Source organism: Lineus longissimus, chromosome 10 (genome assembly GCF_910592395.1).
Source record: "Lineus longissimus chromosome 10, tnLinLong1.2, whole genome shotgun sequence".
In the NCBI taxonomy this organism is placed as follows: Eukaryota; Metazoa; Nemertea; class Pilidiophora; order Heteronemertea; family Lineidae; genus Lineus; species Lineus longissimus.
In genome coordinates this window covers 2149198-2175280 of record NC_088317.1, presented here as the reverse complement: position 1 = coordinate 2175280, position 26083 = coordinate 2149198, and the positions used below count along the sequence as shown (strand labels likewise).

General features: G+C 42.1%; 1 protein-coding gene across 2 annotated transcripts; it reads left to right on the top strand.

The window, feature by feature from the left end:
* The first annotated feature begins 789 nt into the window (after window positions 1-789).
* Window positions 790-26075, top strand: LOC135494508 (uncharacterized). 2 transcript variants are annotated; one of them, XM_064782547.1, is made up of 13 exons: window positions 790-843; window positions 986-1659; window positions 6054-6736; window positions 7240-7478; window positions 7758-7973; window positions 8160-9538; window positions 13423-14108; window positions 14466-14637; window positions 15060-15248; window positions 15754-15992; window positions 16271-16486; window positions 23554-23769; window positions 23956-26075. In XM_064782547.1, exons 7-13 carry the CDS (start codon window positions 13883-13885, stop codon window positions 24105-24107), a joined length of 1410 nt encoding a protein of 469 aa, XP_064638617.1. In that variant the 5' UTR covers window positions 790-843; window positions 986-1659; window positions 6054-6736; window positions 7240-7478; window positions 7758-7973; window positions 8160-9538; window positions 13423-13882; the 3' UTR covers window positions 24108-26075. The 2 variants fall into 2 exon arrangements, with proteins under 2 accessions (XP_064638617.1, XP_064638618.1); XM_064782548.1 differs by lacking the exons at window positions 790-843; window positions 986-1659; window positions 6054-6736; ... (2 more) ...; window positions 23554-23769; window positions 23956-26075 and adding an exon at window positions 16674-18140 and having other exon boundaries at window positions 9477-9538.
* Window positions 26076-26083: the final 8 nt, after the last annotated feature.

Genomic DNA, 26083 nt, shown 5'->3' with positions numbered 1-26083 from the left:
ATTTGTTTAGGTGATTTGATTGAGTGAATAGGTCTATCTTTAGGCTGAGGTTTATCGATATTTGTTGGCAAAAATCGGGCCTGAAGTTCTTAAATTTGTACTTACCTGTGCTGTCCAAGTCTTGATCAATTGATGACAGAGATGTCCAGCGGAGGTATATATACCGACATGAAAGTCTCGCATCTTGCTTTTTCCCACCGGATTATGATAAATGTGACACAGGTTATCAGAAAAATTAACAGGTTATCAGAAATGTTGCGCTGAAAATTGCATGACTTCAAGGCCTAACTAACTGTTACTGATTCAAAGGACGTCATGGATAACATAATAGCTAAATGAAAATTTGAGATTTTGCGCCGTTTCATTTTATTTAATTCATATAAAATACAACATTTTAAAGAGTTATTACTTCTTGTGGAAAGTAAGTAGGGGGTTTAAGTTCAGCCCACAAAAACTGAGATTTTAGAAATATTTGGTATGTCGAGTAAAACCCATTTTATCTGATTTGATTAACACCCTGTACATCTCCAGTGTGTCCCTTATGTATACATTGTTTAGGGGCGCAAAATCACAATGTATGCTAGCAACAAAAGAAAATGGGTTATTGATCACAGTACTATTGCTACTTAGCATTGTCGATGTTATCGATTGAATCATGATTTCACTTTTACCGATAATAGTTTCCGGCGACTAAAATCGATCGTAGAGCCAGTTTTATTGTTAAACTTTGAATGGAAGTGCTATCGACGTCTGATGCTCAAACTCGGGCTGCTATCATGTCAGATAGTTCTTTCATAAACGTCCCTTACTTAAAATAAGTTGTCGCTGAACGATAGATAGCTAGTAAGTTTAACAAACTTGATTTTGTCATAAATGGTGCGACTTGCTACCTTTTCCATTTGACCGACGCTAGGGATGTGGTCGCAATAGACGTCCCTTATTTGTTGTAATCAGTTGTCGCTGATAGAAATATTCACTCTCCAAGCAGATCAAAGGATACTCTCTCTGAACCACTGGTCGCTGATGGAAATATTCAGTCTGCAGGCAGATCGAAGGATACTCTCTCTGAACCACTGGTCGCTGATGGAAATATTCAGTCTCCAGGCAGATTGAAGGTTACTAAGAGGACTTTACTGCCCGACAAGGTAATCTGATAATCCCAATTATTGGACGATGTTCTTAGGTATCACGTGCGTTAGTATCTAGTACATCATTGCAGAAATTGTATAGATCTGCGTATTATCACCAGGACAGGCAAGCTCGGCAAACTGGAAGGCCTGCCTGATTCTCGGCAATCTGGGGAATTAATTCTCTAGGGTGGTTATCACTTGGAATTGAATGGAAATGACAATGATTTTACTTTTAGTCGAATATGACAATTAGTTCTGACCGATCATCTGAACACGATGCCAAATGATTCAGGGAATATTCAGCAGACTCGCCTCAGACATGATTTTACTGGAGCCCGATCTAGGGAGACAATTCGTTATTTCCCTCATAAAATGTACAATACTCTGTGGGAGAAAACCGGCCTGTTCAACCTTCATCGCTTACCGGAATGACGGTGAGTTATGTTGTCAGTTGAGCATGAAGAAGGGGACGTGTATGGAGGAGGAGGAGGCATTGGCGTTTGAAGGGAGTCACGGTTACCAAAAGAAGGTAAAGTTCAAGAATCATGAAGCAAAAATACCCCCTCAAATCTTCGACCAAAATTTAAACTTCAGTCTTTATTGAGTTCCAACAATGTAAAATGTACACAAGTTACAATACAAAAATGAATGTATTTGGTCCAGGCATTTTGGTTAGGTATATGAGTTACACGAACAATGGCACGCAACACCGGAGGGCTTCAGACATTTATACCAAGGGGTTTGGGGTTCCGTCGAAAAGTGCACGAGAGACCAGTGTTGCAATGCCATGCTATACATGCTTCCCGAAATTGGTGGCTTGCATTGGAACTAACTTTTCCCCCTTGTCCGTCATCAAAGGCATTCAAGTGTGTTGGTCAACCATGACTATCTCCTTTGTCCCTCCACCATAAGGCCTAGTTTCCCCTTATGACATCACTATTTCGGACACTCAGCGCCCAATTTCTGGAAAGGTGTATATATGCGCATATTGGTGTGTGTTTTTTATTGGAGACCCAACTTCAATAATACGCATGTTTATTGTGGGCAGATGCAGGCCAATCCGTACAATTACGTCCTACTTTATTGGTGAAGATTTTAACAAGGGTCAGTACCATCTGTGCACTTCACAGGTGTCGGCCACATTCTTCCTCAAGCTCACTCTATCCTGGGCTAGGTACTCGATATGATATTGCTACAGCAATCTGTCCCCGTCTCTCAGTATTGATCGGGTGCCTTTCTGGCCGGACATTTGCTGGGGACGCGGGCATCTCCACTCAATGCGTCGGTTCAACGTTTGGCATTCGTTGTACGTGGAATGTCACACGTACCGTGGCTGGGAAAGGACACGATGTACTGTAGGGGGTAAATTGTATTGTCTGGTTGAAATGTATAAAAAAAACGAAAAATAAGTCATTCAAAAAGTGAATCGATATTGTACTATTCAATACCAAGGAGGATACCGCGGTGACGTCACATCACGTGATCCCGACCCATATTAGTGATCGCTATGGCCAATCAGATTCAGTCTACTGACAGCACCAGCGCTGAACACATCTCCACGTCTCACTGTCTGGTGCGCTCCTGTACACAAAAACACCAATAGACATGAAATATTGCAATACCTAGTATGGATTCTTCCTGTGTAAAATAAAATTTACAGAGCAGATTAACTTCCACGAATAAAAAAGACGTTTGGCGTGGCCAAAGTGCGGAAATAATGTCTCCGCTAAAATACACTACGAAATACACTAGGCAATGCACTACGCAATATACAGTAGAGATGCAGTTGAGTTTGTTATTGTTTTGACTTAGAAGCCCGCCCATATCATAATATATTCATGTATTCATGAAGTATGAACTCATTTCTGTCCCATACAACTCTAAGAACAGTCAATTTCTCCTTAAATCATCACCGAAACCGCGATATCCGCAGGAAGATTTCGTTCTAGTGTCCGAAAATGCATGATCTTACAGGGGCGCTAACTCGACAAATAGAGGGGATCTATGGGGATCTATGCGAGTTTTAGGTATTACAGGTCTCGAACTTGTAAAATCTGTAAACATGCCTCCAAATCCCATTATGATAATGAAGAGATTGCCCTATATCTGGGAGACTGTTTTGAAACCATCGCTAATTTTGGAAGATCGGTGCCGGCTATTTGGTTTAAAAAACCCTATTTTTCCCCATCAAAACAGCACTTTTCATTATTCAAATGATAGCTTATTGCCTGAAGACTTATTTCATAGCAGAAAAGTACTAATAACTCTGACTTGATGCGAAAAATCTAACTTTTTTGATGACTTGATTTTCCCTTGGCCGTGGATCGAGTTTGTTTACAATATGCAGCGCCATCTTGGAAAGGCGTGACGTCACCGCGGTATCCTCCTTGATTCAATACAATGCATTATTAACTGACACACAGGGTACAAGGTTCTTGAAATACAGATTCAAATATGCTGCGCATCTTATACCCAACGTGCGCCTCCATAAGAACGACGAATCATACAAAAACAAGCTTACGTTTTATTATAATCCGGATTTAGATTACATAATGGTTTACTTTACTGAACGACCGATACCGTACACCAGAACTCTCGTTTATGCGCATAATCGTAACAAAACGGCCTTCATGGTTCTCTACAACTCGACTTATTATCGGAGAAAATCCACATTTGTCCTCGGTTCTTATAACCATTTCGAAATAACGGGAATTGGGAGAAAACTGGTGCTTTTTGACTTTAGAGTGGGACGTTTTACCGGAAAAGTACCCCTCCCAAAGAAGAGCCAGCTTACAATTTTTAATAATATAAGAGCGACATTATCCAACCTACAGACACACTTCGCTTTGCTTTCCCAAGTGGCCGGCGACCAGGAGGTGACACTCTTCAATATTTCAGTCATACATAGCCCTGAAACAGTCCTTAGACTCACTACGTTCTACTCGTTTTACCTGCGAGGAGTTCTTTCAGCTATTATTGTTCCACAATCCTTCTTGAAATACCTTTTCATTTCTTCAAAGCAAATAAGAACAGGCAACATGATTTCGAAGCTTTGTTCTATAAATCCGATGCATGAAGTTCAAAATCAGATTATGACCTTGAAGCAACCCAATGAGATATTTGTTGATTTATTGGGCAATCCTCAAATTGCATTTGCACTGCCTATTTCTAAATTTGCATTGAATGTACATATCAAGCATGCAGTTCAAGTTGTGTGCGCACAAACAAAAAACATCACCCCAAATTTAGAAATGAAACTTCAACAGTTAACTGTTGATATTAAGTTTAAACGGCGACCAAAATGGATACAAATTCTGTTGAACAAATTTGGCAACATTTTCCATGTTCAAGTTTCCGGCTCAAAGAATCGCCAGGTTCTCTTGGAATCAGTTCATTTATATGAAGTTAACGTCTAGACTCTAAATATTTAGTGCGGCGATGCTTCTCTCGAGTCACCAATGTCATTGGCTGTTCGAAATTCGATAAACTGCTGATAACCACGGTGTACACCACTGTATATAATATAACTGGTCGTTGGATAACTATCGGTTTTACACATGGTATACGACTCCAATTTAGTAACACGTTCGACCTATTTTTTTCACCGGGAGGTGACCTGGTATCAGTTCTGATAAAAGGTGGTGCGTTGTTTTTTCAATGGTACAGGCGGAGCCGCGGTTATGCCATGACGAAGCATCATATCCCAATTTCAAAGGTACGTGTATCACACGCGTACATAACGTTAACTGCGGTAGCGGTGGCGAATGATATTTTAACGGTTAATGCATTCGGTCGGCATTCCGGTAACCTTCTTTCAATTTTCGGCTTGCTATTGGGTTGTTCCCGGGATGGTCATGACAACGAACGAAAAAAACCATTATTAGGATTGATAAGTATTGCATGTAATTGCAATATAACAGGTAAAAGCAGAAAGATTTCCCAAAATTAAAAAACGATCACATTGCGTTTCTTGAAACCACGAAGAAGGATTCCAAAATTCACTTTGAACGAGTTGGAATATACCGCCTGGAGGCCTCACCGAATTAACGCAACAGAACCGAATGAACGGAATTTGCTGGAACATGATAAATTCATGCCTAAAACAGTCGTGAAGATGTTTTCCAGTTCAAGGGAGGACGAGCGGGCGCCAATGACATGGTTTCTGTGGAGTGGTCGCCAGAGATATATACATCCGTAAGTTGGGACAAAGTGGTGGTATTTTCACTTCTCAATCACATGATAAATACATGTATTATCATTAGCGTCTGTCCTGCATGATCTCCCGTTACTACTTTCACAAATTAGAAAAACATGGCGTTGATCAAAGCTGACATGCACTCATAAAAACCCTAGCGGCCAAGTTAGAAAACACAGACGCCCGTCCGCCATGTTTTGAACAACCGTCGGCCATGTTTGAACGAATGTGTGGTAGTCTAGGTCATTGAACCAGAAACATTTGACATGATTTCACAAAACAGAACTCGAAGCGTGACAGAGAGTGTAGACCTCCCCAAAATACATGTAGACTGGTCATTCACTTTTAATCAATGATTCATTTAGACAATGTACGTTGTATATGGCTGACCTTTGGTTATCAGCCAAAAGCTCCCTGGTAAAGTGTAAGAATAGCTGTTTTTCTAAGGACGCTCGAATCAGATGTGACCTGCTTATCAGTTGACCTTCGCCTTATCTTGTTCTCTCACGAAAGATCGGCCTTACCGTATCAAATTAAACATAAAATAGAACAAACTGTCATGAGAGTGTCACTGCTGGATAATTGAGGCCAAAACTCAAGACAATATGATTTGTATTGTATTACGTTTGACATATAGATTTCCATTTTGTTTGATAGTCGTGGATATCCATTTGACACTTCCAACAGCAGTTCAACTGAAGCCGCTCCCTTCGTGTGGCCAATCGCAGCCTCTGAATTTTGTTTCAGCGGTGTTGATCGAACCAATCACAAGGGATAAGTGAATTTACGTGAGACTTCCTTTCGGTCGATTGTGCATACGTGGATATCGAATTTTTTTAATTTTTATGTTTGTTTAAGGGCCTGAATGGTAATCAGCAAGAGCTGCCATGAGCCCTTTAGAAGAAACTGCAACCAAATATTTTCGGAAGTAAACATCGCATTGGAAGCAGTACGGTTCTCATCTTGAGATCAAGACTTTCATATTCTAGTGGGCATCCAATTATTGAGCTAACTGTGTCCAGATTTAAAGGTTTTTCGTGAGAAACATCTGTTCCTTTGGAAAAATCTTTCAATTACACAATGGGGGCCGAGGATAATTCTAAAGACATGGAAATGGCTGATTCGACGGACTATCTTGCGCCAAGCATACAGAGTGATAACCGGTCTCGCGATGAAGGGGACCCTCTGGACTCGGTTGATATCGTCAGCCACAAGAGCCTGACCGTTCCCAGTGCCGTCGTGTTCATCATTGGGGGCATGGCCGGCAGTGACATGTCGTTCGTTTAGCGGCGGAAATGATTCAGGAACTACTCGCTGACGTCGGTGTACACGTGTCGTTCTGCTATTGGATGATCATCACCGTGGCTGTTCTCACGCCTCCCACTTGGCTTGAGAGTCCAAAGGATATGTGGTGAGGAAATTACATGCTTTCCTTGTGATTTTGCTCTTCCCATATTGTCCAATGGCTTTAGCTATATTTTGCAGATATTTCATTAAATGAAGATCTAACCAGAGTCAAAATTATTGAAAGAGGCAAAGATACAGACAATGTTGAAACCAAATGTACTTTAGTACTGACCCCGTGATGACTTCGAATTTTGCAGAAGGAAAAGAAGAAGAGAGCTTTCCAGCAAATGGTCATATTCTTGGGGGAATTTAGTAACGGTGTCTAACCGATACTACCCTGTTGCGTCGGGAATAGATTTCTGGAAACAGACCAGACCAGCCCTATATTTTGTGGCTGGTGAAATTAAGGGGTGTAAGGAGTGCATTTCACCCCTCTAAAATTCGTTAGAGTAAAGATTCGGGCGAGTCTATTGTGGCCTGTAGGCGGTATATTCATTCAACTAGGCACCGTGTTAGTCGATTTATCAACTTCAGATCCCTGACCATGCTTATATCCACCTTCCACAGGCACATCGCAATCGCAGCCTTGGCATCTATCGCAATCGCCTGCGTCTGCATAGTCGCCAAAATCATTATGGCGAGGGACTTGATCGAGGCGTACCACAACCCTGTCGAGATTAAGCCTGCCCTGATGTCGCTTGGGACCAGATTCTTCGCCTACGAAAACCACCCTGTCCTGTTGTCAATACAACACGACATGAAGGAACAGGACAAGTTCTCCAAATCCGTATACATCGCTTACACATGTGGGTTAAATCAACGCCACATTGGTGGTGCTTATCGGAAGGAGTCGTTCTCATAACAGCATAGAGACCAAGAGTAGAGTCGCCAAAGTGACCTTTTAACTATCAGATTCCCTTCACTGAAATAGTCTTACGTTGAACCTGTCCCAGGTGCGCTGCGCTGTCCACTACAAAACCAAGCCCTGACCTAATATTCAAATTGGTCAGTTTTCTGTTGTTTCAGGACTGATAAATTAATTTACCTTTATTTTGCAATGCCGATATGTTGCTCTCTTTTTTCAGTGGTTCTTTGTATGTATTTACCAGTCGCCGTGGCGGGGTAATTTGTCTTGGGCATCGGGGTAGACGACAACGTTATAGCCTCCCTGTGCAAGGTTGCCAATGGACCACTTCTCTACGTCGCACAGATTCTTCTATCCTTGCACCTACTCTTTGAGTTCGTTATCGTCATCAACCCAGTGCTACAGGAAATCGAAGGAGCACTGAAGGTACCACAGAGTAAGTACCTAAGTACCTAATGTATTATAGTGCACATGTGATTACTTTCAACACTGCCTGAACATTCATTCTCAAGTTCAAACTCAGGGTTGTTCTTCAGGATCTATCTTTCCCATGTGAGCACATAAAAATAACCTTTCCGAAAGCATTGGACAATTCAAGATGGTAGGTCCTCATTTCTTTTAGAAATTGGCATCAAGAGAATCGTAATACGAACACTCTTTACGTGTGCGATCTTGTTCGTGGCCGAGACCATCCCAAAGTTTGGTAACCTGCTGAGTCTGGTTGGAGGAACCACCACTGCCCTCCTGTCCTTCTTCTTCCCCGTTTTCTTCTAGGGGGTTTAAGTTCAGCCCACAAAAACTGAGATTTTAGAAATATTTGGTATGTCGAGTAAAACCCATTTTATCTGATTTGATTAACACCCTGTACATCTCCAGTGTATCCCTTATGTATACATTGTTTAGGGGTGCAAAATCACAATGTATGCTAGCAACAAAAGAAAATGGATTATTGATCACAGTACTATTGCTACTTAGCATTGTCGATGTTATCGATTGAATCATGATTTCACTTTTACCGATAATAGTTTCCGGCGACTAAAATCGATCGTCGAGCCAGTTTTATTGTTAAACTTTGAATGGAAGTGCTATCGACGTCTGATGCTTAAACTCGGGCTGCTATCATGTCAGATAGTTCTTCCATAAACGTGCCTTACTTGAAATAAATTGTCGCTGAACGATAGATAGCTAGTAAGTTTAACAAACTTGTTTTTGTCATAAATGGTGCGACTTGCTACCTTTTCCATTTGACCGACGCTAGGGATGTGGTCGCAATAGACGTCCCTTATTTGTAATCAGGTGTCGCTGATAGAAATATTCACTCTCCAAGCAGATCAAAGGATACTCTCTCAAAACCACTGGTCGCTGATGGAAATATTCAGTCTCCAGGCGGATCGAAGGATACTCTCTCTGAACCACTGGTCGCTGATGGAAATATTCAGTCTCCAGGCATATTGAAGGTTACTAAGAGGACCTTGCTGCCCGACAAGCTGATCTGATAATCCCGATTATTGGACGATGTTCTCAGGTATCACGTATATTAGTATCTAGTACATCATTGCAGAAGTTGTACAGATCTGCGTATTATCACCAGGACAGGCGAGCTCGGCAAACTGGAAGGCCTGCCTGATTCTCGGCAATCTGGGGAATTGATTCTCTAGGGTGGTTATCACTTGGAATTGAATGGAAATGACAATGATTTTACTTTTAGTCGAATATGACAATTAGTTCTAACCGATCATCTGAACACGATGCCAAATGATTCAGGGAATATTCAGCAGACTCGCCTCAGACATGATTTTGCTAGAGCCCGATCTAGGGAGACAATTCGTTATTTCCCTCATAAAATGTACGATACTCTGTGGGAGAAAACCGGCCTGTTCAACCTTCATCGCTTACCGGAATGACGGCGAGTTATGTTGTCAGTTTAGCATGAAGAAGGGGACGTGCATTGAGAAGGAGGAGGCATTGGCGTTTGAAGGGAGTCACGGTTACCAAAAGAAGGTAAAGTTCAAGAATCATGAAGCAAAAATACCCCAACAATGTAAAATGTACACAAGTTACAATACAACAATGAATGTATTTGGTCCAGGCATTTTGGTTAGGTATAAGAGTTACACGAACAATGGCACGCAACACAGGAGGGCTTCAGACCCCTATACCAAGGGGTTTGGGGTTCCGTCGAAAAGTTCACGAGAGACCATTGTGGCAATGCCATCTTTATGCGCATATTGGTGTGTGTTTTTTATTGGAGACCCAACTTCAATAATACGCATGTTTATTGTGGGCAGATGCAGGCCAATCCGTACAATTACGTCCTACTTTATTGGTGAAGATTTTAACAAGGGTCAGTATCATCTGTGTACTGCACAGGTGTCGGCCACATTCTTCCTCAAGCTCACTCTATCCTGGGCTACTCGATATGATATTGCTACAGCAATCTGTCCCCGTCTCTCAGTATTGATCGGGTGCCTTTCTGGCCGGACATTTGCTGGGGACGCGGGCATCTCCACTCAATGCATCGGTTCAACGTTTGGCATTCGTTGTACGTGGATTGTCACACGTACCGTGGCTGGGAAAGGACACGATGTACTGTAAGGGGCAAATTATATTGTCTGGTTGAAATATCTAAAAAGAAACGAAAAATAAGTCTTTCAAAACGTGAATCGATATTGTACTGTTCAATACAATGCATTATTAACTGACACACAGGGTACAAGGATCTTGAAATACAGATTCAAATATGCTGCGCATCTTATACCCAACGTGCGCCTCCATATGAACGACGAATCATACAAAAACAACCTTATGCTTCGTTATAATCCGGGTTTAGATTACATATTGGTTCACTTTACTGAACGACCTATACCGTACACAAGAACTCTCGTTTATGCGCATAATCGTAACAAAACGGCCTTCATGGTTCTCTACAACTCAACTTATGTTCGGAGAAAATCCACATTTTTCCTCGATTCTTATAACCATTTCCAAATAATGGGAATTGGGAGAAAACTGGTACTTTTTGACTTTAGATGGGGGCTTTTTCTCGGAAAAGTAACACTCCCAAAGAAGAGCCAGTTTACAATTTTTAATAATATGAAAGCGATATTGTCCAACCTACAGACACACTTCGCTTTGCTTTCCCCAGTGGCCGGCGACCAGGAGGTGACACTCTTCAATATTTCAGTCATACATAGCCCTGAAACAGTCCTTAGACTCACTACGTTCTACTCGTTTTACCTGCGAGGAGTTCACTCAGCTATTATTGTTCCACAATCCTTCTTGAAATACCTTTTCATTTCTTCAAAGCAAATGAAAACAGGCAACATGATTTCGAAGCTTTATTCTCTGAATCCGATGCATGAAGTTCAAAATCAGATTATGACCTTGAAGCAACCAAATGAGAAATTTGTTGATGTATTGGGCAATCCTCAAATTACATTTGCACTGCCTATTTCTAAATTTGCATTGAATTTGAATTTACATATCAAGCATGCAGTTCAAGTTGTGTGCGCACAAACAAAAAACATCACCTCAAATTTAGAAATGAAACTTCAACAGTTAACTGTTGATATTAAGTTTAAAAGGCGACCAAAATGGATACAAATTATGTTGAACAAATTTGGCAACATTTTCCATGTTCAAGTTTCCGGCTCAAAGAATCGCCAGGTTCTCTTGGAATCAGTTCATTTATATGAAGTTAACGTCTAGACTCTAAATATTTAGTGCGGCGATGCTTCTCTCGAGTCAGTTAGTCATGATGCAATCGGAAAACTTCGCGTGTCATAATTTATGCTCGGGAATGTTCAGGACAACTGCTCGGCAGTACGACGGTTGCCGACATGGGATTCTTCAATTAAGCCAGACTATTCCTAATTTACGGGGCTAAAATGTACTGTCACACATGGCAAGTTACATGTACCCTTAGGGAATCTTCATCGCATTCAAAGTCAAAGCTATCGGTGACGTTTAACAGTTATTACAACTGCATGCATTCTCTCCAAAGAACTTCCCGTCCTTTCGTTATAATCTTCACAGCAGAGGATCCATTCTGCCTCCGTTCACCATAGGTAAATACGACTGCTTTTTTATGCTATTATCTGGTGAGCTGGTGTCTCTTAAACAAAACGATGAGTCTCCAACCAGTAAGCTTCAAGTTTATCGATCGGTAGGTGTAAATTACGTACTATTATACAAAACGGCATTCCTTGCTGTGAATTATGAAATGTCGTTTATCAAAACTGGAAAGTATCTGATCCTTTTTAAAGAGGAAGGGAGTGTTTTTAGCTTTTATCTGTATAACTACGTCACGGGTGAAATCAAAGGTCACTGTATCTTACCGATCTCTGAAACATGTCTTCGAGTGCAAGTCCAACGTCGTATGTTTGCACTTTACGGGCAATTTGGCACCAATGGAAAAGCTGTCATTGGCTGTTCGAAATTCGATAAATTGCTGATAACCACGGTGTACACCACTGTATATAATATAACTGGTCGTTGGATAACTATCGGTTTTACACATGGTATACGACTCCAATTTAGTAAAACGTTCGACCTATTTTTTTCACCGGGAGGTGACCTGGTATCAGTTCTGATAAAAGGTGGTGCGTTGTTTTTTCAATGGTACAGGCGGAGCCGCGGTTATGCCATGACGAATTATCAGATCCCAATTTCAAAGGTACGTGCATCACACGCGTACATAACGTTAACTGCGGTAGCGGTAGCGAATGATATTTTCACGGTTAATGTATTCGGTGGGCATTCCGGTAACCTTCTTTCAATTTTCGGCTTCCTATTGGGTTGTTCCCGGGATGGTCATGACAACGAACGAAAAAAAACCATTATTGGGATTGATAAGTATTGCATGTAATTGCAATATAACAGGTAAAAAGCAGAAAGATTTCCAAAAATTAAAAAACGGTCACATTGCGTTTCTTGAAACCACGAAGAAGGATTCCAAAATTCACTTTGAACGAGTTGGAATATACCGCCTGGAGGCCTCACCGAATTAACGCAACAGAACCGAATGAACGGAATTTGCTGGAACATGATAAATTCATGCTTAAAACAGTCGTGAAGATATTTTCCAGTCCAAGGAAGGACGAGCGGGAGCCAATGACATGGTTTCTGTGGAGTGGTCGCCAGAGATATATACATCCGTAAGTTGGGACAAAGTGGTGGTATTTTCACTTCTCAATCACATGATAAATACATGTATTATCATTAGCGTCTGTCCTGCATAATCTCCCGTTACTACTCTCACAAATTAGAAAAACATGGCGTTGGTCAAAGCTGACATGCACTCGCAAAAACCCTAGCGGCCAAGTTAGAAAACACAGACGCCCGTCCGCCATGTTTTGAACAACCGTCGGCCATGTTTGAACGAATGTGTGGTAGTCTAGGTCATTGAACCAGAAACATTTGACATGATTTCACAAAACAGAACTCGAAGCGTAACAGAGAGTGTAGACCTCCCCAAAATACATGTAGACTGGTCATTCACTTTTAATCAATGATTAATTTAGACAATGAACGTTGTATATGGCTGACCTTTGGTTATCAGCCAAAAGCTCCCTGGTAAAGTGTAAGAATAGCTGTTTTTCTTACGACGCTCGAATCAGATGTGACCTGCTTATCAGTTGACCTTCGCCTTATCTTGTTCTCTCACGAAAGATCGGCCTTACCGTATCAAATTAAACATAAAATAGAACGAACTGTCATGACAGTGTCACTGCTGGATAATTGAGGCCAAAACTCAAGACCATATGATTTGCGTTGTATTACGTTTGACATATAGATTTCCATATTGTTTGATAGTCGTGGATATCCATTTGACACTTCCAACAGCAGTTCAACTGAAGCCACTCCCTTCGTGTGGCCAATCGCAGCCTCTGAATTTTGTTTCAGCGGTGTTGATCGAACCAATCACAAGGGATAAGTGAATTTACGTGAGACTTCCGGTCGATTGTGCATACGTGGATATCGAATTTTTTTACTTTTTATGTTTGTTTAAGGGCCTGAATGGCAATCAGCAAGAGCTGCCATGAGCCCTTTAGAAGAAACTGCCGAAGACCTGCAACAAACAGCCGATTTTGTCTCGGCGCACGACTTGAGGTTATAATGGTTATGAAAATCTGAACGCAGAAGAAGAAGAAGGAACTGCAACCAAATATTTTCGGCAGTAAAAATCGCATTGGAAACAGTACGGTTCTCATCTTGAGATCAAGACTTCAACTTTGCTTCTTTCATATTCTAGTGGGACATCCAATTATTGAGCTAACTGTGTCCAGATTTAAAGGTTTTTCGTGAGAAACATCTATTCCTTTGGAAAAATCTTTCAATTACACAATGGGGGCCGAGGATAATTCTAAAGACACGGAAATGGCTGGTTCGACGGACTATCTTGCGCCAAGCATACAGAGTGATAACCGGTCTCGCGATGAAGGGGACCCTCTGGACTCGGTTGATATCGTCAGCCACAAGAGCCTGACCGTTCCCGGTGCCGTCGTGTTCATCATTGGGGGCATGGCCGGCAGCGGCATCCTGGCACTTCCTAAAGCGGTTGATAACTTAGGTAAGAAAAGTAAAAGAAGGAAATCTGTGGTCAATAAATCTCCTTCATTTCAATTGATAGAGTTTTAATTTACGTTCGACACCCCGGCTGAATGTTTGTTATCTTTGGCCTCGCTCATCAAAATATTCAAATATTTCGATACAGATCCAAATGTTTTCTCTATTTAATTTATTGTTTCAATAATAAACGATGTAAAGGTAATGATGCAGATCTTGATTGTGACAAACAAGACACAAACGAAGAAATTCTCTCATGAGGCCAACGTGCTCTTGTCCGACAACTCCTGCTCCAAAAAACCTAATGCTCCTTTGAACGAAACTGCCATAATCCAAAGTAACTTCAGCTAACTGTCTTCAGGCTGGGTTGGTATTGTCATGGTCGGCATCTGTAGCTTCTTGGCCGCCTACACTGGCTCCATCCTCGGGAAGTGCTGGCTCATGCTGAGAGAACTGTATCCAGAGTACAGAGTTGGTCGGACAGGTTATCCATACCCTGCAGTCGGGTTCAGATCGTACAACAAAGTCGGAAGGTAGGATGTAAGGTTACTCGATACAGTGGTCTCACCTGACGTCATCACCTGCCATAATGGAGGCACAGACAAGAAAGCAGGACAAGAAAGCAAGCACAAACCACCATGACAGAATTTGACTCCGTTAAGTTACATAAACATAACATATCATTGTTCATCCCTCCAACGTGGCTGACCGTGAAAACACTCTGCATGTAGGGTATCTGATATAACTGAAAGTAAAGGGTCCCCAACCCCCTTGAAAAGTGATGGTATTTTTAGCCATCTATCGTATTCCTAACTACAACTTAAAATCCAAACTGGCAATGGAAAACAAGTGAGTTCCATCAAAAGTTTAATAGTCTCCTGCCCAAATGCTTTTCAACGAATGGTCATGTCAACAGGGTTTGATAACTCCTCCCTTTCGGGGATATTTCTTACAGATATGCTGTATCTTTGTGCATCGACTTCACCCAGTTCGGAGTGGGGGTGGTGTTCGTTCTTTTAGCGGCGGAAATCATTCAGGAACTACTCGCTGACGTCGGTGTACACGTGTCGTTCTGCTATTGGATGATCATCATCGTGGCTGTTCTCACGCCTCCAACTTGGCTTGAGAGTCCAAAGGACATGTGGTGAGGAAATTACTTGCTTTCCATGTGATTTTGCTCTTCCCATATTGACCAATGGCTTCACCTATGTTTTGCAGATATTTCATAAAATGAAGATCTAACCAGAGTCAAAATTATTGAAAGAGGCAAAGATACAGACAATGTTGAAACCAAATGTACTTTAGTACTGACCCCCGTGCTGACTTCGAATTTTGCAGAAGGAAAAGAAGAAGAGAGCTTTCCAGCAAATGGTCATATTCTTGGGGGAATTTAGTCACGATGTCTAACCGATACTTACCCTGTTGCGTCGGGAATAGATTTCTGGAAACAGACCAGACCAGCCCGATATTTTGTGGCTGGTGAAATTAAGGGGTGTAAGGAGTGCATTTCACCCCTCTAAAATTCGTTAGAGTAAAGATTCGGGCGAGTCGATTGTGGCCTGTAGGCGGTATATTCATTCAACTAGGCACCGTGTTAGTCGATTTATCAACTTCAGATCCCTGACCATGCTTTCATCCACCTTCCACAGGCACATCGCAATCGCAGCCTTGGCATCTACCGCAATCGCCTGCATCTGCATAGTCGCCAAAATCATTATGGCGAGGGACTTGATCGAGGTGTACCACAACCCTGTCGAGATTAAACCTGCCCTGATGTCGCTGGGGACCATATTCTTCGCCTACGGAAACCACCCTGTCCTGTTGTCCATACAACACGACATGAAGGAACAGGACAAGTTCTCCAAATCCGTATACATCGCTTACACATGTGGGTTAAATCAACGCCACATTGGTGGTGCTTACCGAAAGGAGTCGTTCTCATAACAGCATAGAGACCAAGAGTAGAGTCGCCAAAGTGACCTTTATCTATCAGATTCCCTTCACTGAAATAGTCTTACGTTGAACCTGTCCCAGGAGCGCTGCGCTGTCCACTACAAAACCAAGCCCTGACCTAATATCAAAATTGGTCAGTTTTCTGTTGTTTCAGGGATGATAAATTAATTTACCTTTATTTTGCAATGCCGATATGTTGCTCTCTTTTTTCAGTGGTTCTTTGTATGTATTTACCAGTCGCCGTGGCGGGGTACGTAGTCTTGGGCAGCGGGGTAGACGACAACGTTATAGCCTCCCTGTACAAGGTTGCCAATGGACCACTTCTCTACGTCGCACAGATTCTTCTAACTTTGCACCTACTCTTTGAATTCGTTATCGTCATCAACCCAGTGCTACAGGAAATTGAAGGAGCACTGAAAGTACCACAAAGTAAGTACCTAAGTACCTAATGTATTATAGTGCACATGTGATTACTTTCAACACTGCCTGAACATTCATTCTCAAGTTCAAACTCAGGGTTGTTCTTCAGGGATCTATCTTTCCCATGTGAGCACATAAAAATAACCTTTCCGAAAGCATTGGACAATTCAAGATGGTAGGTCCTCATTGCTTTCAGAAATTGGCATCAAGAGAATCGTAATACGAACACTCTTTACGTGTGCGATCTTGTTCGTGGCCGAGACCATCCCAAAGTTTGGTAACCTGCTGAGTCTGGTTGGAGGAACCACCACTGCCCTCCTGTCCTTCTTCTTCCCCGTTTTTTTCTAGGGGGTTTAAGTTCAGCCCACAAAAACTGAGATTTTAGAAATATTTGGTATGTCGAGTAAAACCCATTTTATCTGATTATTCATCACAGTACTATTGCTACTTAGCATTGTCGATGTTATCGATTGAATCATGATTTCACGTTTTACCGATAATAGTTTCCGGCGACTAAAATCGGTCGTCGAGCCAGTTTTATTGTTAGACTTTGAATGGAAGTGCTATCGACGTCTGATGCTTAAACTCGGGCTGCTATCATGTCAGATAGTTCTTTCATAAACGTCCCTTACTTGAAATAAGTTGTCGCTGAACGACAGCTAGTAAGTTTAACAAACTTAATGTTGTCATAAATGGTGCGACCTGCTACCTTTTCCATTTGACCGACGCTAGGAATGTGGTCGCAATAGACGTCCCTTATTTGTAATCAGGTGTCGCTGATAGAAATATTCACTCTCCAAGCAGATCAAAGGATACTCTCTCTGAACCACTGGTCGCTGATGGAAATATTCAGTCTCCAGGCAGATCGAAGGATACTCTCTCTGAACCACTGGTCGCTGATGGAAATATTCAGTCTCCAGGCAGATTGAAGGTTACTAAGAGGACTTTACTGCCCGACAAGGTAATCTGATAATCCCAATTATTGGACGATGTTCTTAGTATCACGTGCGTTAGTATCTAGTACATCATTGCAGAAATTGTACAGATCTGCGTATTATCACCAGGACAGGCGAGCTCGGCAAACTGGAAGGCCTGCCTGATTCTCGGCAATCTGGGGAATTGATTCTCTAGGGTGGTTATCACTTGGAATTGATTGGAAATGACAATGATTTTACTTTTAGTCGAATATGACGATTAGTTCTGACCGATCATCTGAACACGATGCCAAATGATTCAGGGAATATTCAGCAGACTCGCCTCAGACATGATTTTACTGGAGCCCGATCTAGGGAGACAATTCGTTATTTCCCTCATAAAATGTACGATACTTTGTGGGAGAAAACCGGCCTGTTCAACCTTCATCGCTTACCGAAATGACGGTGAGTTATGTTGTCAGTTGAGCATGAAGAAGGGGACGTGCATGGAGGAGGAGGAGGCATTGGCGTTTGAAGGGAGTCACGGTTACCAAAAGAAGGTAAAGTTCAAGAATCATGAAGCAAAAATACCCCCTCAAATCTTCGACCAAAATTTAAACTTCAGTCTTTATTGAGTTCCAACTTTGTAAAATGTACACAAGTAATAATACAATAAAGCACAATCAAAGAACTTATTTGGTCCAGGCATTTTGGTAAGATATATGAGTTACACGAACAGCGGCATGCAACACCGGAGGGCTTCAGACCCCTATACCAAGGGGTTTGGGGTTCCGTCGAAAAGTGCACGAGAGACCAGTGTGGCAATGTATTGGTGTGTGCTTTTTCTTGGAGACCCAACTTCAATAATACGCATGTTTATTGTGGGCAGGTGCAGGCCAATCCGTACAATTACGTCCAACGTTATTGGTGAAGATTTTAACAAGGGTCAGTATCATCTGTTCACTGCACCGAAGTCGGCCACATTCTTCCTCAAGCTCACCCTATCCTGGGCTAGGTACTCGATATGGTATTGCTACAGCAATCTGTCCCCGTCTCTCAGTATTGATCGGGTGCCTTTCTGGTCGGACATTTGCTGGGGACGCGGGCATCTCCACTCAATGCGTCGGTTCAACGTTTGGCATTCGTTGTACGTGGAATGTCACACGTACCGTGGCTGGGAAAGGACACGATGTACTGTAAGGGGGTAAATTGTATTGTCTGGTTGAAATATATAAAAAAAACGAAAAATAAGTCATTCAAAAAGTGAATCGATATTGTACTGTTCAATACAATGCATTATTAACTGACACACAGGGTACAAGGTTCTTGAAATACAGATTCAAATATGCTGCGCACCTTATACCCAACGTGCGCCTCCATATGAACGACGAATCATACAAAAATAACCATATGTTTCATTATAATCCGGATTTAGATTACATATTGGTTCACTTTACTGAACGACCTAAATCGTACACCAGAACTCTCGTTTATGCGCATAATCGTAACAAAACGGCCTTCATGGTTCTCTACAAATCGACTTATTATCAGAGAAAATCCCAATTTGTCCTCACTTCTTATAACCATTTCGTCATAATGGGAATTGGGAGAAAACTGGTGCTTTTTGACTTTAGAGTGGGACGTTTTACCGGAAAAGTAACCCTCCCAAAGAAGAGCCAGTTTGCAATTTTTAATAATATGAAAGTGAAATTGACCAACCTACAGACACACTTCGTTTTGTTTTCCCCAGTGGCCAGCGACCAGGAGGTGACACTCTTCAATATTTCAGTCATACACAGCCCTGAAACAGTCCTTAGACTCGCTACGCTCTACTCGTGTTACCTGCGAGGAGTTCACTCAGCTATTATTGTTCCACAATCCTTCTTGAAATACCTTTTCATTTCTTCAAAGCAAATAAGAACAGGCAACATGATTTCGAAGCTTTATTCTCTGAATCCGATGCATGAAGTTCAAAATCAGATTATGACCTTGAAGCAACCCAATGAGAAATTTGTTGATGTATTGGGCAATCCTCAAAATGCATTTGCACTGCATATTTCTAAATTTGCATTGAATGTACATATCAAGCATGCAGTTCAAGTCGTGTGCGCACAAACAACAAACATCACCCCAAATTTAGAAATGAAACTTCAACAGTTAACTGTTGATATTAAGTTTAAACGGCAACCAAAAAGGATACAAATTCTGTTGAACAAATTTGGCAACATTTTCCATGTTCAAGTTTCCGGCTCAAAGAATCGCCAGGTTCTCTTGGAATCAGTTCATTTATATGAAGTTAACGTCTAGACTCTAAATATTTAGTGCGGCGATGCCTCTCTCTAGTCAGTTAGTCATGATGCAATCGGAAAACTTCGCGTGTCATAATTTATGATCGGGAATGTTCAGGGCAACAGCTCGGCAGTACGACGGTTGCCGACAAGGGATTCTTCAATCAAGCCAGACTATTCCTAATTTACGGGGCTAAAATGAACTGTCACACATGGCAAGTTACATGTACCCTAAGGGAATCTTTCCATCGCATTCAAAGTCAAAGCTATCGGTGACGTTTAACAGTTATTACAACTGCATGCATTCTCTCCAAAGAACTTCCCGTCCCTTCGTTATAATCTTCACAGCAGAGGATCCATTCTGCCTCCGTTCACCATAGGTATATACGACTATTTGTTTATGCCATTATCTGGTGAGCTGGTGTCTCTTAAACAAAACGATGAGTCTCCAACCAGTAAGCTTCAAGTTTATCGATCGGTAGGTGTAAATTACGTACTATTATACAAAACGGCATTCCTTGCTGTGAATTATGAAATGTGGTTCCCGAAAACTGGAAAGTATCTGATCCTTTTAAAAGAGGAAGGGAGTGTTTTTAGCTTTTATCTGTATAACTACGTCACGGGTGAAATCACAGGTCACTGTATCTTACCGATCTCTGAAACATGTCTTCAAGTGCAAGTCCAACGTCGTTTGTTTGCACTTTACGGGCAATTTAGCACCAATGGAAAAGCTGTCATTGGCTGTTCGAAATTCGATAAACTGCTGATAACCACGGTGTACACCACTGTATATAATATAACTGGTCGTTGGATAACTATCGGTTTTACACATGGTATACGACTCCAATTTAGAAAAACGTTCGACCTATTTTTTTCACCGGGAGGTGACCTGGTATCAGTTTTGATAAAAGGTGGTGCGTTGTTTTTTCAATGGTACAGGCGGAGCCGCGGTTATGCCATGACGAATTATCAGATCCCAATTTCAAAGGTACGTGTACCACACGCGTACATAACGTTAACTGCGGCAGCGGTAGCGAATGATATTTTCACGGTTAATGTATTCGGCGGGCATTCCGGTAACCTTCTTTCAATGTTTGGCTTGCTATTGGGTTGTTCCCGGGATGGTCATGACAACGAACCATCATTAGGATTGATAAGTATTGCATGTAATTACAATATCACAGGTAAAAAGCAGAAAGATTTCCAAAAATTAAAAAACGGTCACATTGCGTTTCTTGAAACCACGAAGAAGGATACCAAAATTCACTTTGAACGAGTTGGAATATACCGCCTGGAGGCCTCACCGAATTAACGCAACAGAACCGAATGAACGGAATTTGCTGGAACATGATAAATTCATGCCTATAACAGTCGTGAAGATATTTTCCAGTTCAAGGGAGGACGAGCGCGAGCCAATGACATGGTTTCTGTGGAATGGTCGCCAGAGATATATACATCCGTAAGTTGGGACAAAGTGGTGGTATTTTCACTTATCAATCACATGATAAATACATGTATTATCATTAGCGTCTGTCCTGCATAATCTCCCGTTACTACTCTCACAAATTAGAAAAACATGGCGTTGATCAAAGTTGACATGCACTCATAAAAACCCTAGCCGTCAAGTTAGAAAACACAGACGCCCGTCCGCCATGTTTTGAACAACCGTCGGCCATGTTTGAACGAATGCGTGGTAGTCTAGGTCATTGAACCAGAAACATTTGACATGATTTCACAAAACAGAACTCGAAGCGTAACAGAGAGTGTAGACCGCCCCAAAATACATGTAGACTGGTCATTCACTTTTAATCAATGATCCATTACAATGTACGTCGTATATGTCTGACCTTTGGTTATCAGCCAAAAGCTCCCTGGTAAAGTGTAAGAATAACTGTTTTTCTAACGACGCTCGAATCAGATGTGACCTGCTTATCATTTGACCTTCGCCTTATCTTGTTCTCTCACGAAAGATCGGCCTTACCGTATCAAATTAAACATAAAATAGAACGAACTGTCATGAGAGTGTCACTGCTGGATAATTGAGGCCAAAACTCAAGACAATATGATTTGCGTTGTATTACGTTTGACATATAGATTTCCATATTGTTTGATAGTCGTGGATATCCATTGGACACTTCCAACAGCAGTTCAACTGAAGCCGCTCCCTTCGTGTGGCCAATCGCAGCCTCCTAATTTTGTTTCAGCGGTGTTGATCGAACCAATCACAAGGGATAAGTGAATTTACGTGAGACTTCCTTCCGGTCGATTGTGCATACGTGGATATCGAATTTTTTTAATTTTTATGTTTGTTTAAGGGCCTGAATGGTAATCAGCAAGAGCTGCCATGAGCCCTTTAGAAGAAACTGCAACCAAATATTTTCGGCAGTAAACATCGCATTGGAAGCAGTACGGTTCTCATCTTGAAATCAAGACTTCAACTTCGCTTCTTTCATATTCTGGTGGGCATCCAATTATTGAGCTAAACGTGTCCAGATTTAAAGGTTTTTCGTGAGAAACATCTGTTCCTTTGGAAAAATCTTTCAATTACACAATGGGGGCCGAGGATAATTCGAAAGACATGGAAATGGCTGATTCGACGGACTATCTTGCGCCAAGCATACAGAGTGATAACCGGTCTCGCGATGAAGAGGACCCTCTGGACTCGGTTGATATCGTCAGCCACAAGAGCCTGACCGTTCCCGGTGCCGTCGTGTTCATCATTGGGGGCATGGCCGGCAGTGGCATGTCGTTCTTTTAGCGGCGGAAATGATTCAGGAACTACTCGCTGACGTCGGTGTACACGTGTCGTTCTGCTATTGGATGATCATCATCGTGGCTGTTCTCACGCCTCCCACTTGGCTCTAGAGTCCAAAGGATATGTGGTGAGGAAATTACATGCTTTCCTTGTGATTTTGCTCTTCCCATATTGTCCAATGGCTTTAGCTATATTTTGCAGATATTTCATTAAATGAAGATCTAACCAGAGTCAAAATTATTGAAAGAGGCAAAGATACAGACAATGTTGAAACCAAATGTACTTTAGTACTGACCCCGTGCTGACTTCGAATTTTGCAGAAGGAAAAGAAGAAGAGAGCTTTCCAGCAAATGGTCATATTCTTGGGGGAATTTAGTCACGGTGTCTAACCAATACCCTGTTGCGTCGGGAATAGATTTCTAGAAACAGACCAGACCAGCCCGATATTTTGTGGCTGGTGAAATTAAGGGGTGTAAGGAGTGCATTTCACCCCTCTAAAATTCGTTAGAGTAAAGATTCGGGCGAGTCGATTGTGGCCTGTAGGCGGTATATTCATTCAACTAGGCACCGTGTTAGTCGATTTATCAACTTCAGATCCCTGACCATGCTTATATCCACCTTCCACAGGCACATCGCAATCGCAGCCTTGGCATTTATCGCAATCGCCTGCGTCTGCATAGTCGCCAAAATCATTATGGCGAGGGACTTGATCGAGGCGTACCACAACCCTGTCGAGATTAAGCTTGCCCTGATGTCACTGGGGACCATATTCTTCGCCTACGGAAACCACCCTGTCCTGTTGTCCATAAAACACGACATGGAGGAACAGGACAAGTTCTCCAAATCCGTATACATCGCTTACACATGTGGTTTAAATCAACGCCACATTGGTGGTGCTTACCGGAAGGAGTCGTTCTCATTACAGCATAGAGACCAAGAGTAGAGTCGCCAAAGTCACCTTTTATCTATCAGATTCCCTTCACTGAAATAGTCTTACGTTGAACCTGTCCCAGGAGCGCTGCGCTGTCCACTACAAAACCAAGCCCTGACCTAATATCAAAATTGGTCAGTTTTCTGTTGTTTCAGGGATGATGCCGATATGTTGCTCTCTTTTTTCAGTGGTTCTTTGTATGTATTTACCAGTCACCGTGACGGGGTACGTAGTCTTGGGCATCGGGGTAGACGACAACGTTATAGCCTCCCTGTACAAGGTTGCCAATGGACCACTTCTCTACGTCGCACAGATTCTTCTATCCTTGCACCTACTCTTTGAGTTCGTTATCGTCATCAACCCAGTGCTACAGGAAATCGAAGGAGCACTGAAAGTACCACAGAGTAAGTACCTAAGTACCTAATGTATTATAGTGCACATGTGATTACTTTCAACGCTGCCTGAACATTCATTCTCAAGTTCAAACTCAGGGTTGTTCTTCAGGATCTATCTTTCCCATGTGAGCACATAAAAATTACCTTTCCGAAAGCATTGGACAATTCAAGATGGTAGGTCCTCATTTCTTTCAGAAATTGGCATCAAGAGAATCGTAATACGAACACTCTTTACGTGTGCGATCTTGTTCGAGGCCGAGACCATCCCAAAGTTTGGTAACCTGCTGAGTCTGGTTGGAGGAACCACCACTGCCCTCCTGTCCTTAATCTTCCCCGTTTTCTTCTAGGGGATTTAAGTTCAGCCCACAAAAACTGAGATTTTAGAAATACTTGGTATGTTCGAGTAAAACCCATTTTAACTGATTATTCATCACAGTACTATTGCTACTGAGCATTGTCGATGTTATCGATTGAATCATGATTTCACGTTTTACCGATAATAGTTTCCGGCGACTAAAATCGGTCGTCGAGCCAGTTTTATTGTTAAACTTTGAATGGAAGTGCTATCGACGTCTGATGCTCAAACTCAGGCTGCTATCATGTCAGATAGTTCTTTCATAAACGTCCCTTACTTGAAATAAGTTGTCGCTGAACGATAGCTAGTAAGTTTAACAAACTTAATGTTGTCATAAATGGTGCGACTTGCTACCTTTTCCATTTGACCGACGCAAGGGATGTGGTCGCAATAGACGTCCCTTATTTGTAATCAGGTGTCGCTGATAGAAATATTCACTCTCAAAGCAGATCAAAGGATACTCTCTCTGAACCACTGGTCGCTGATGGAAATATTCAGTCTGCAGGCAGATCGAAGGATACTCTCTCTGAGCCACTGCTCGCTGATGGAAATATTCAGTCTCCAGGCATATTGAAGGTTACTAAGAGGACCTTGCTGCCCGGCAAGGTAATCTGATAATCCCAATTATTGGACGATGTTCTTAGGTATCACGTGCATTAGTATCTAGTACATCTTTGCAGAAATTGTACAGATCTGCGTATTATCACCAGGACAGGCGAGCTCGGCAAACTGGAAGGCCTGCCTGATTCTCGGCAATCTGGGGAATTGATTCTCTAGGGTGGTTATCACTTGGAATTGAATGGAAATGACAATGATTTTACTTTTAGTCGAATATGACGATTAGTTCTAACCGATCATCTGAACACGATGCCAAATGATGCAGGGAATATTCAGCAGACTCGCCTCAGACATGATTTTGCTAGAGCCCGATCTAGGGAGACAATTCGTTATTTCCCTCATAAAATGTACGATACTCTGTGGGAGAAAACCGGCCTGTTCAACCTTCATCGCTTACCGAAATGACGGTGACTTATGTTGTCAGTTGAGCATGAAGAAGGGGACGTGCATGAGGAAGGAGGAGGCATTGGCGTTTGAAGGGAGTCACGGTTACCAAAAGAAGGTAAAGTTCAAGAATCATGAAGCAAAAATACCCCCTCAAATCTTCGACTAAAATTTAAACTTCAGTCTTTATTGAGTTCCAACTTTGTAAAATGTACACAAGTAATAATACAATAAAGCACAATCAAAGAACTTATTTGGTCCAGGCATTTTGGTTAGATATATGAGTTACACGAACAGCGGCATGCAACACCGGAGGGCTTCAGACCCCTATACCAAGGGGTTTGGGGTTCCGTCGAAAAGTGCACGAGAGACCAGTGTGGCAATGCCATGCTATATATGCGCATATTGGTGTGTGTTTTTTCTTGGAGACCCAACTTCAATAATACGCATGTTTATTGTGGGCAGGTGCAGGCCAATCCGTACAATTACGTCCAACGTTATTGGTGAAGATTTTAACAAGGGTCAGTATCATCTGTGCACTGCACCGAAGTCGGCCACATTCTTCCTCAAGCTCACCCTATCCTGGGCTAGGTACTCGATATGGTATTGCTACAGCAATCTGTCCCCGTCTCTCAGTATTGATCGGGTGCCTTTCTGGTCGGACATTTGCTGGGGACGCGGGCATCTCCACTCAATGCGTCGGTTCAACGTTTGGCATTCGTTGTACGTGGATTGTCACACGTACCGTGGCTGGGAAAGGACACGATGTACTGTAAGGGGGTAAATTGTATTGTCTGGTTGAAATATATAAAAAAAAACGAAAAATAAGTCATTCAAAAAGTGAATCGATATTGTACTATTCAATACAATGCATTATTAACTGACACACAGGGTACAAGGTTCTTGAAATACAGATTCAAATATGCTGCGCATCTTATACCCAACGTGCGCCTCCATATGAACGAC

Excerpts from the sequence above, each read along its gene's own strand:
- LOC135494508 (XM_064782547.1), top strand. The coding sequence starts at position 13,883 with ATGGGGGCCGAGGATAATTCTAAAGACACGGAAATGGCTGGTTCGACG. Across the intron at positions 14,109-14,465 it reads TAAAGCGGTTGATAACTTAG|GCTGGGTTGGTATTGTCATG; the intron begins GTAAGAAAAGTA and ends AACTGTCTTCAG. Across the intron at positions 16,487-23,553 it reads AGCACTGAAAGTACCACAAA|TGGTTCTTTGTATGTATTTA; the intron begins GTAAGTACCTAA and ends CTCTTTTTTCAG.